General features: G+C 32.2%; 1 protein-coding gene across 9 annotated transcripts in view; it reads right to left on the reverse strand.

The window, feature by feature from the left end:
* The window catches only part of LOC109604795 (rho GTPase-activating protein 21-B), a 222,498-nt gene that overhangs the window by 203,794 nt on the left and 5,746 nt on the right, over positions 1 to 12,958 (reverse strand). For all 9 annotated transcript variants that reach the window (XM_049967997.1, XM_049968001.1, XM_049968000.1 and 6 more), the window contains exon 2: positions 808 to 876. In XM_049967997.1, the coding sequence (XP_049823954.1) occupies positions 808 to 870 (63 nt within the window). In that variant the 5' untranslated portion in view covers positions 871 to 876. The remainder of the gene's footprint in view (positions 1 to 807; positions 877 to 12,958) is intronic.

Raw genomic sequence — 12,958 nt, forward strand, 5'->3', positions numbered from 1 at the left:
GTACTACCGGTGTCATTCTATAAACACAATAATATCTCCACGACATTATTATTGTGGCCATTGGCCTGAGTCATTAATTGGTATGACTTAATTTGAATCGTACGTGGAACAATAGCCCCTACAATCAAACGGTGGCTCTATAAATTACCGGTGATTAAGAACTTATCAGTGACTTTCACGTACCACAACTGCGACTCGAAACGCACGCAACTCTCAACGGCAAAACGCATCATCGATCAGCCAGCATATCTAACCGTCCCGTCCCCAATCGAACCGACCGAATGGAAAGATGGTCAAAGCAACGGAAAAGCGGAGAGCTAATCTGCAGCAAAGTTAATTAAACAAAACGACCGGTGAAAAAGTTTCTCGGAACAGGAGTTATGGTCGGATGGCTGCCAACAAAGGCATATACATACACGTCTGAGCGACCAACGTATGTATCTGCGGCACCTGCACACCGCCATGTGAACGAAAAAAATACAAAACGAGTAAAAATAATCCACGGTTCACATGCATGTTCTACAAATTGTTGCCATCCTTTATGTCATTTTTTGTTCGTTCTGTTCATAACCGCAAAACATTTCTAAAAAATACACACACACACACACACAAAGTGACTTTTTTTTCGTTGATTTTTCTTCCCCTGGACAAGGCCCGAGATTTTATCGGATTGTTTATACTGGTGCTGGCGCGGCGTCACGCGGGGGCGTACCCCGGGAACGTCGTCAGATAAACAATAATTAATTATCGTGCCGGGTACGTGCTAATGTGCCGATTACGGTCATCTGTTCGTGTCGCTTAACTTGCCTGAGGTCTGTTGTTGTGCGAAGACGTCGGTTTGTGCGAGGATCCGCCATCGTCATCTGCCATTGGTGCCTGCAAAAGTAAATAGGACATCATAATCAACTTCTACATCCATTAAACATACTAAAAACTATAGCATTTCATTTGGACTTGTCTTCATCGGTTCGAAATCAAGTCAAAATGTTCAAAAATCATCTACAGCATCTTCCTTACTCTTCCCTTCCCTTCCCTCCATTTCCTCTGAGCCGAAGTCTCACTCCACCCATCAAGTTCTCCATCAGTCACAAAGCTAACCAGTCAACGTCCAACATTACAAAACCTCATTCTCATACGTATCAACTAGTTGAAATTTATGAAGACCGATTTAATTGACCGATAATTCATTGGAGCCAGGCTCCCGATCTATTCCCATTCGTCTCAATAACCACGACGATCGTTCGTTGTCTTGCATAAACCAAGAGGAACAAGCAACGGTTACATAACTCACCGTGCGGCCGAGAGAGCATTGGAATTTAATTTAACGAGATATATCTGCAGAGGCTGTCTAGTCTCCAACCGAGTGAAATTGGCGTTAATAATAACAATTATTGTCGGTAACCTGAATTGTAAGTAATTACCGGCTCGGTAGCGAAATAGCTAGATTAGATGCCTTGGCCCGTTGTTTTAGAGCGAATTCAACGTGCGGGGATTAGAAAGTTCGTCGCATTTTTATTTAATTATAACAGACAATATATATATGGAAAGATAATGGAAAAGTGTTTTTATTATTTATTTTTAAAACCATGGAAATTAATACTTTCTGAATATATCTTAACTGCGTGTGGTGATTTAAACATTTTATTGGCATTAAGTCTAATAACGTCCGTACAATAAATTGGCCATTGCCATTTAACAGTCCTCGGAAAGAGAGTGGAAGAAAGTGATTATCTTAGATCAGTATATCGCATATTTCTTTTATGATAGATAAATTACTGATTTACTCCCTTTTAATAGACTACTTTCAATTAGTGAAAGATGTATTACTCAGAAAAATTGTCTTTTCAATATCTAAATTGCTTGATAGTAGGCTGAATTCTCCAAAATAAGCAAATTTATAGAGTATAATTCAGATGATCGTACCTTACTGATAAAAATGCAGTAAAATGTCTTCTTAATATACAAAAACAGTAATTTAACACTTCAAAATAAGCCAATTTAGAATCAACCCAATTTTCATTTTCAATAAATATGAATAAAATTCAATAATCAAAATTCCCACCGAAGAGCATAACAAACCTTATTACAATATATTGATATAAATATTATATAATAAATGTGTTCCGAAAATATCTCCCATAAAAAATGCTATTAAGGCAGTAGTGAGTTCAAGAGAAAGATGGTACTATATTCTTTCCAAAGTATATTTCTATGAAGAGAAACTATTAAGATAGTACTGCAGTGAGGTCTAAGGAAAGAGGATTCAATACAAATTGATATACAATTTCTTCAATGTGTTTTACACCATTAAGTGAAATTTCAAAAGTAGCTGATTATTAGAAGCAATTCAACAATTTAAAATTTTTGAAGTTATTCCAAAGGAAAATGAAGGTAGAATGTATCAAAGTGAATACTGACTAAAAGAAACTTTAATACAGTATTGGTATTGGTGATCCATAAAATTAATATATCCTCTATATTAGACTGTTTAAAAAAATCGACAAATGAAAGTTACAGCTCTTAATATTAATATTAAGAGGTGCCGCATCGTAAATTTTAATTTCCTGTTTAAATAACACGGGAACGGTGTCCTCTTAGATTTTGAAATTTTTTAACTCTCGTTAGAGATAATATTTCAAAATGATCGAAACAGATTTTTATAGAAAATTTAACACTCTACAAAAAATGCCTCTTACAGTTTTTTGATATATTAATTTTTTCAAAAGTTATTTAACATTAAAGTTGGATTGATTTAAAATATTGACATTTTCCTCATTTTCTGACGCAACCATCAACTTTATGGGAAAATTTTATATGACATTTTTTGTAGAGAATTCAATTTCCTATAATTTATTTCCGAAAAAGTTTTTGATATTTTTTACAGAACATAAGTTATCTGCAAAAAACTAAAAATAAATGTTATTTTTACTGCTTAAAATTAAGCATTTTATTTAAATAAATAGATTTTTACTAAAAAAATTGATTGTTTATTATAATCAAAGTAGTATATATCGTTACACTACAATTTGGCAATTTTTTTCTATATTCATTTATAACTAGCAATAATTGTTTCACGAGAAATGAAGAGCAATTACAATACAGAAAAAAATTGCCAAATTGTTGTAAAAGTATGATGATAGTGTAACGATACATAATACTTTGATTATAATAAACAATCAATTTTTTTAGTAAAAATCTATTTTTTTTTTTTTTTTTTAATAAAATGCTTTATTTTAAGCAGTAAAATATCATTTATTTAATAAAATTTTTAATTTTCAGCAGGTAACTTATGATCTGTAAAAAATATCAAAAACTTTTTCGGAAATAAATTATAGGAAATTGAATTCTCTACTAAAAATGTCATATAAAATTTTCCCATAAAATTGATGGTTGCGTCAGAAAATGAGAAAAATCTCACAATTTTAAATCATTCCAACTTTAATGTTAAATAACTTTTGAAAAAATGAATATATCAAAAAACTGTAAGAGACATTTTTTGTAGAGCGTTAAATTTTCTATAAAAATCTGTTTCGATCATTATGAAATATTATCTCTAACGAGAGATAAAAAATTTCAAAATCCAAGACAACACCGTTCCCGTGTTATTTAAACGGGAAATTAAAATTTACGATGCGGCACCTCTTAATATTAATATTAAGAGCTGTAACTTTCACGGTGTTTTTTTTTACCATTTCCAACGAGATTTTCGATATAAATGAGAAAAAAAATTGTCGATTTTTTTGAAACAGTCTACTATATATTCATAAGATGTTATTTCCGGAGTACATCCCTATGAAGCCATTAAGATAATACTGAAGTAAGATTAAGGGAAAAGTAATTCGATACAAATTTATCTTTCTTCAAGGTGTTTTTTACCACACTATGGAAAATTTAAGACATATTTGCAAGAGGCAAACACAATCCATATAAAAATCTTATAGTATTTTAAGTTTCAAAATTTCGGTCTAAATATTTAATGTAACCTTTAAAGGATTTACAGAGATCCTAATTGGTTTATCACAGTAGCTTTGAAGTGACTAAAATAGGTAAACTAGAATACAAATCAATTTATATTATTTACAATAAACACAGCTACAGAAACATAAATTTCTATAGTCAACAATCAACAGTTACAAATACTGGTCTGTATCTACCACTTGCAATGGTCGTAGTGAAGCAAATCTAATTCGAACTTTATGTTAGGCTCTTTCATACGATTCTGTAACGTTCTCTTGTTGGGAGAGCAACCATTGTGAACTATAATAATAGCCGTCCATAATATTTAGAATACTTTGTAGCGTTTCAAAAGTGTTTGTCAATTATCTCGTCACATCACGCTTGATCATTATTCATGTTTCAAGCAGTAAAAAGGCACCATTCTGATGCAGCCAGCTTATTACCCGTTGTCCAGTGAGACGATAAATCTCGCGATGAATGTACGACTTTAATTGCGAATGACATATTTACGCTCCTCGGTTTACTGTTTCTTCACCACGGGGATAAATCAAAAAGAAGCACAGTTACTCGCACACGGTCGAACACATGCAACTATCCGAACGGGCGTCGGGAAAGTGCTGATGCCGCCGCGATATCGACGAGCACACCCTGAACATATCAAATTTCTAATTCGTACACATCAAATCGAATTTTAGCGCGGTGAAATTGCAGTTCCCGCAACCCCCACGCGCTTATTACCGGCCGACGGTCCAATAAGGCAATTTCTACGATAACCAGACATCCCATAATGCATATTTGTGTTGAAAAATCCGTAATTGTTTATTGCCCGGCCCACACGTAGCATTCAGTTTCGCGACCAGACAAAAAACCCGGTGTAGGCACCGTCCGCAGACATGTGAAGATCCGTGTGCGAGGTGACGCGGGAGAAAAATGCACGGGATGGGCGATTTTCGTGACGGAAAGCCGCCGGTCTCGTTCCACGAACGAAAATGGAGATGTGGGATGGTAATTCAAACCACTTAGTGCTAATAAACGCACAGTAAATTTTAAGGCGACTGCAGATAGCATCGTCGGTTGGTTTTTAACCAAGTCTCATGTTGATGATGTTTTTAACATGACAGTTTCTCAATTTCCAAGTAGTGAAATAATAATAGTATTATAATACTTATTACTTTTCAACTTTCTTCATATTTAGTCGAAGATACAATATACAAAAATAGTAGTTTGGCACTCCAAAATAAGCCAATTTAGAATCAATCCAATTTTCATTTTCAATAAATGTGATTAAAATTCGACAATAATAAAAATTTCCACCGAAGAGCAAAACAAACTTTATTACAATATATTGATAGATATAAATATTCTATAATAATTGTGTTCCGAAAATATCTCCTATAAAGAAATGCTATTAAGACAGTAGTGAATTCTAGGGAAAGATGATACTAATTTAAATACATTTTCTTTAAGGTGTATTACACCTTTATGTGAAATTTCAAAACCATCTGTCTACTAGAAATAATTCAAGAATCTTAAAATTTTAGAAATTATTACAAAAGAAAACGAAGATAGAACGTACCAAAATTAATTTTGAATAACAACAGTATTATAATATTATATACTTATTACTTTTCCACTTTCTTCACATTTAGTGGAAGAAATACTTTCATTTTCCTTAAAAAAATATCTTAAAGCTGACTTCTCAATATCAATTTTCTTCACATTTAGTGGAAGATAATACTTTCATTTTCCTTAAAAAAATATCTTAAAGCTGACTTCTCAATATCAATTTTCCTTTATGGGAACCTGTACTCTTAAAAATGAGCAAATTTGGAATATAAATCAAGAGGGTTAGTGTTCTAAATTTACTTATTAGAATAGATATATTCATTGATTTAATAAAAGATGATACTCACATCTTCATTGTAAGAAATATCATAAAATTAACTTCTTAATATCAATATTTCTTTATGGTAACACGTACTCTTAAAAATAATCAATCAATAACCCAATATTTGATAATGAGCAGATAAATATTTGGTGATTTAGTAAAAGATGATACTTTCGTCTATCTTGTAAAAAATATCATAAAACTGTCTTCCCAATATCAATTTTCTTTTAAGGCACGTTGTAATTTTTAAAATAAACAAATTCAAAATATAAATTAAGAGGACTTATGTTCAAATTTACTTATGTGAAGAAGAACAATCGTAGATTTAAAAATACATACTCTAAATATCAATTTTCCTGAATGGAAACCTTACATATACTCTTGAAAATAAGCAAATTTTGAATGTAAGTCAAGTTGAATAACATCCTAAATTTGCTTATTAGCAGAAGAATAACTTATTTCCTTATTATTTTAAGACAATTTTTTTTTTTGTTTTAACTCATATATTTTATAAAAGTCCAACTCTTTGTCATATAGCTAATTAGGGGACTTAGTACGTCCTAATTTGGCTATTGTCTTGTGGTATTTATTTATTTTTCTATCGATTAATGGAGTGGAGTTTATGTTCAGTCAATTTAAAATGGATAATATAAAAACATTACTATTCTAGGACGCATTTGAGGTATTCCACGCCAAAGAGGACACGTTTAAATTTACATTTTTTGAATTTGGCTGAAATTTATGTATCAAATTTGCTAAATATCATCTTCAGATTCTTATGCTGAAAAACATAATGAAATTTTTGAATTTTTTTAAACAAAATAATTAAAAGCAAATAAAATCCACTGTTTTTTCTTTCATTTATTTTCACAGATCATTAATGAACTGTTTCATTCTTATTACTTTCATAATAATAATTTTCAAAGAAAATATAAAAACTCTTTTCAGTATTTGGAGTAATTTTGAAACATTCCTAAAAATTTAATTGAAAGCTAAAGGGATCGGGTTCTGAAGTGATTTTTTTCATGGAACCCATATTGATGGGTTTCTTTCACTCAACCAATTTGTAACTAATGTAATATTAAACAAGAAACGTCACATGAAGGCTAGAATCTGTGTATAGACATATATCGGTTTCAGATTATTTTTTATCATTAACTAGTTAATAACCAATTTTGCATAAAATAAGGAAAATGTATGGCATATTTGAACTTTTAGTAAATGATATATAAAATCTGTATATAAAAACATACACTTATATTCCATAAGTTCAGATTTAGGTCTGGTTGATTTGGCATGACACAAAACTGGCATAAAATAAGAAACACCTAGAAACTATTTGAAGTCTTATTAAATGAAGACTACAGAAACATACATTTATCTAATTACTCGTTCAGAAGTGGTTTATTTGGCATATAATCTCTAGTATTCTTCTATTTGTAATACTTAACTAATTTTTAACTAAAGTAACATAACATAATAAACACGTAGGATGTATTTGAACTCTTAGTAAATGAGGACTGGAATTTGTATACAGTAACATACACTTATCTAAATTCTGGTTCAGTGGTTATGAAATCTACAATATTCTTTTGTTTATAACACTTAACTAATCTTCAATAAATATGGCTTCAATAAATGAGTATGTTTGAACTTTTAGAAATTGAAAACTAGAATCTGTATACATTGATTTGGCAATGAATTTTCACTAATCTTCTATTTATAACAACTAATTTTTGACTAAACTAACATAATATAAGAAACATCTAAGATATATTTGAACTGAACTTATTAAATGAAGACTAGAATCTGTATACAGAAACATACGTTTATCTAAATACTGGTTCAGAAGTGGTTTATTTGGCATATAATCTCTGTTATAATTATTCTTCTGTTTATAAGACAAACAATTTTTAACAAAGCTTACATACCATAAGAAACACGTGGGATGTTTCTTCATTTGATAAATGTTCTGTTCAAAACTACTGCTCAGGTTCCAAAGATCTTATTAAATTAACTTAAAATATAATAGTCAAAAATTACATAATACCGTACATATAATTAAAAGTTGTAGTACTACAAATTCAACCTTCACATTTTTACAATTTCCCTTCTCCAATTCACTTTTTTATCGACCCAGGCGTCGTTTCAGCTGAAACCGGGGTCTGTTGTGCGTGACTGTCTTACTAGCGGAATACTAGTAAAAAAAAACAACAAGAAATTTACGAGTAAACGCACACCGACAGGCCAAAATTTATTAATTGCCCGGCAGTGGTTTCCTTCACTCGCCTGACCTCAATTCGCCAGCTTGGATCACGTTTCGTAATCCATCTCAAAAATTAGCTTTTTGATAAACCGTTTTGGGAGGCCGATGCACACATTGTTTTTAAATTAAATTAAATCGCCATTATGTCTGGTACCACTGACACTGTCTGGCGTGATAAATGGTGTTTTCGATAAGTGCAGCGTGTCTCCGCACTGATTGACACCGTGCCGTTCAATTGCCTAATCCGCCTGGCCCCATAAATCATGATTAGTCCATTAAAAAAGCGTAGTTTAAACTATTCGAACAATGCGTCTGGGGTGGAGTGGCAACACCGTTACGTTTGACACAAACAAGTGTTGTAGCACGTCTGTGCCGTAGGCAAACAGAGGGTGGCTTGTTTAATGAATGCAAGGGAGCACCTAACAACAGCATAATGGACACAATGAGTGGTTTGCTCCGATATTTACGCGTAACAAAACAGTGCTCGGTGACCTGGGGATTGCCAATGTCCAAGTGGTCGCAGTGTCACACAAAGGGCCAATATTTATTAATTTATACTCCCGTGCCGTGTTTCCTTTTAGGTCAGCTTCATAGAACAAGACGGACATGCTTTGGGGTCGCACTTGCGATAAGTTCGCCACCCCTTTTGTGTTCACCACGTCATCCTATCTTACGGTAAACAAGGGGTGGCGCCCTCGCGAGTGGATTCCCCAGGGATGAGGACCTCCTAGCGCCACTATTGTCTGACAATGCATCAGAATTCAGTGCGTCCCGAAAACCCACCACCTGTGATCGTTAAAATTGGATCGCGTGGATATTACGGCACGTTATCGATTGTCGTTGTCACGCCACTGTTGGACGCCATGAGTCATCGGCAGCAAACGGCCGATTATTTCTGTTATTTCCACGCCGATTTCGATTTCGCACGCAAGATCGAAGGCAAAAAAATTGATTGCCAAAAATTCTTTGATAGGAAGTAAAAAAATTATTAATTCTTAACAGTTATATTGTTGCAGACAAAAACAAAATAGTTCGAACGAATAGCTAACACGACTCTTGACCCTGTTTCACTTGAATTGACTGCTTTAATGATTTAACACATCCTTTTTGGCTCAATGAAGTTGTATGTGTTTGTCTATAATGATATGGGAGGACATAATGTTATTAAAGTGGTGAAGGATGGCAATTTTTATGCATGTTTCTAATTTATAGCTATATAGCTTTATGGAAATTGAAAATAGGCAAATATAGAATATATACGAGAGTGGTCTGAAAAGTTTCCGACCTCAAGGGTTTCCTGGTGACACTCGTCAATAAAAACTAGTGAACGTAGATGTGAATCTTTTGACAGTTACTCACCAAATTTTAGTCCATTTTGGGCGAGCAGTTATTAGTTGACATAATGTTATTAAAGTAGTGAAGGGTGTCAATTTTTAAGCACGTTTCTAATTTATAGCTATATAGCTTTATGGAAATTGAAAATAGGCAAATATAAATATATACGAGAGTGGTCTGAAAAGTTTCCGACCTCAAGGGTTTCTTGGTGGCATTCGTCAATAAAAACTGATGAACGTAAATGTGCATCTTTTGACAGTTACTCACCAAAGTTTAGGCCATTTTGGGCGAGCAGTTATTAGTTGACAGTCGTTTGAGTGAATCGATGTGAGTTTTTTTGTGAAAATGGAAAAAAGTATCGAGCTATTATTATATTTTTGTTGTTGAAGGGCAATACTCCTACCCAATTCAAAGATGAGTTGGACTCTGAGTATATAAATTATAAATTTACTTATAAACAGAAAAATATTCGTTGATTTAATGAAGGATGATACTTTCGTCTTCCTTATGAAAAAATATCATAAAATTGTGTTCTCAATATCCAATATTCTTTTATAGCAGCCTATACGTGCTGTACTATTGTATGAATGTTTAAAGTAATATCTCCGGCCCTTTTAAGATGTGCCCAAAAAAGCAAAAAAACTATACCATTTCTATGCCCACTGTAAAAAATAATCAGATCGAAACGATACCGATTGTTTCGTACAATTCGTGTGGTTTTAATATTTAAATTCCCGAAACACGTTTGGCCCGGGGCTAAAACCGAAGTTTCATAACAATAAAACTAGAACGTATCGGAATTATGTAACCGCAGTCGTATGTTAGGAAATATGTAAATTGTAGTTTATTGTCCAAATACGGACCGAACAAAAATAATTCTGTTAATCAAATCCTGAATTTATTGGGGATTATTCAGTTTATTAATAAACTTGTTGGGCAACACTAAATTCGGACGCTCGGTCAAGTCGGATAGTTGCTGTAATACTTTACAACTAATTAGCAAATAATTAAGTTTTTTTTACAAATCGGTATCGTATATTATCGATGATAATTACGATGTCAGGGTTCCGTATGATTGATTATTTTCATTAATGCCGCGAGTTCGTTTAATTAGACACTAGACTTTTTTTTCCAAGGCTGACAGGCAAGTGTAAAATTTAATTGTCGCATTTTTGTTTAAATCAATATAGTCGTACTCGTAATTCGAACACACTGTGCCATTGTTGAAGCTTTATTGGGACTGAACGAAATTGCTCACTTTATCGTTAGATTGAAATAAATGAAGGCATAAACAACTTATTGTGCATTTACCCCACACATTAGTCCCAGATTTTCAAAACAATAGCATAACTTACAACGATTGTGTTTTATTGGGTTATAAAATTTTAGTGTCACTGTTATTTCTTTTCTTTTAAACATGATCAAAAGACAATAAGAACATACTTGAGTAATTTTTGAATGGAAACTATTGAATGAAAACTACCGAATTATTCGATAAGTAACTACATTTTTGTTACTATTAGCGTATCTGATAAAAATTATCAATTTATTCGACTAATGTGGTATTTTCCATCATTAACTGATTACTATTATTATTATTATAATCAACAAAATATGAATTGAATGATTTTAGACAGTTCGATTTTATTTATTAGATAGTTGAGCATAATTCATTTATTGTAGTCATTCAGTATGGATCGGATATTCGATGGTCACCATCATCCAATGTTTTATTTGAGCATAATTTTATAAGCTATTGCAAGTAAAGTGTCAAATTTATTAATTGTTCAATAGTTTCCATCATTCGACAGTGTCCATAACTAATTACTTAATTACTAGTGCAGTATACTACTGTATTGTTACAATCAGCAATAGATAAATTGAATGAAATTAAACAATTCGATTGAAGTTATTCGATAATTGAACGTAATGGATTTAATGTAGTTGTCCAGAAGGGATTCCCTATTCGATAATGACCATCATTTGAGAGTTATTTAGACACTTCGTAAAGTGCTACAAGTATAATATCGAATAAGACTATGATAGTTGGATACATTCATTTACGATAGTTCCTATCACTAATTCCTATTGGTATACTGTATTGCTATAATCAACAAAGTATGAATTGAATAAAATTAAATAATTTAATTGAATTTATTCGATAGTTGAAAGTAGTTGATTTATTGTAGACGTTTAGATCCTTATTCAATTATCACTATTATTCAATAGTTTATACTTATTTTATAAATTATTACGAATAAAACTATTCGAATGAAATAATTCGATAATTCCTATAAGTCTACTGCAATTTACTATATTGTTATAATAAAAAATATTAATAGGATGAAATTAAACAATTCGATAGTTGAAGCCAGTTCATTTAATGGAGATGTTCTTATAATAATCACCATGAATTAATAGTTTACTTAAGTACATAATATTTGACATAATATAATATTAAATGGTATAACAATAAACTTATAACTTATAACAATAAAACCATAAAATAGTATTGATCCGAAATGAAAGGGAACCTTTTTATCTGTTACAGAGATAACTGATAATGGACTGCGATAACAGTTACGGTCACCATCTGTCGCAATAAGGGGGGAAAATTCGCGATACGTCCAAATAAGCCGGTGAAAGCGCAATGCACGTTTAAATTTATCAATTAAATTTCGTAATTAAATCCCGAGATGGGACTGGATTTGTCCGCTTGCGTGGGACGCCATAATTAACCGGAGATCTAAATCCGGCTGTTTTTTTCACTTTCTTCGCGCCTTTTACTTTTTAATTACAAAAATTGTGAGCGAAAACGATAAAAAAATGAGCCGCATTAGCAATTGGATGAACGATAATGCGGACGATAAGCCGGACAACGTAAACAAAGCGACGCCGTGAAGGTTAACAATAAATAAACAGTTCATTTGTGACAAGAAAATCGGATCGTGTTTCAAACGGTGATTCATCGAGGCGCAGGTGTTATGATTGGTTTGCAATAATTATTTTCGATAAAAAATCGAAACAATCTGATTCTGCTCGTGTTGGGTTCGTAATCCCGAGATCACGCCATCGAATCGGGATCGAGTTGAACGAGGAGAACTTTCTGTTTGGTTAAGTGCATGTTTTAATTCGAGTTGAAAACAAAGAACATGAACGCGTATGTTTCAGATCTGGAAATTGAAGATAATGAATAAACACTTCGTAATTCATGAATTCAGAAATATAAAATTGTATTAGTTATTTTTTAAATAGACTAGAGTTTTTAAATCATTTGTATGATGAAGTAAATAATATAAACTTCACAGATCTTACTCTATTAAATATTTAATCAACCTAAACAAACACACAAGAAAGATAAATGTATGTGGTGGTCGTGCATATCTAGTCATTTATATTCTAAAAATGCTTATTTTCAATAGTATAGACTGTTATACAAGAAAATTGATATGGAGAAGTCAGTTTTATATTTTTAATAAGCGAGACGAAAGTATCGTCTTTCACTAAATCAA

Source organism: Aethina tumida, chromosome 5 (genome assembly GCF_024364675.1).
Source record: "Aethina tumida isolate Nest 87 chromosome 5, icAetTumi1.1, whole genome shotgun sequence".
NCBI lineage: Eukaryota > Metazoa > Arthropoda > Insecta > Coleoptera > Nitidulidae > Aethina > Aethina tumida.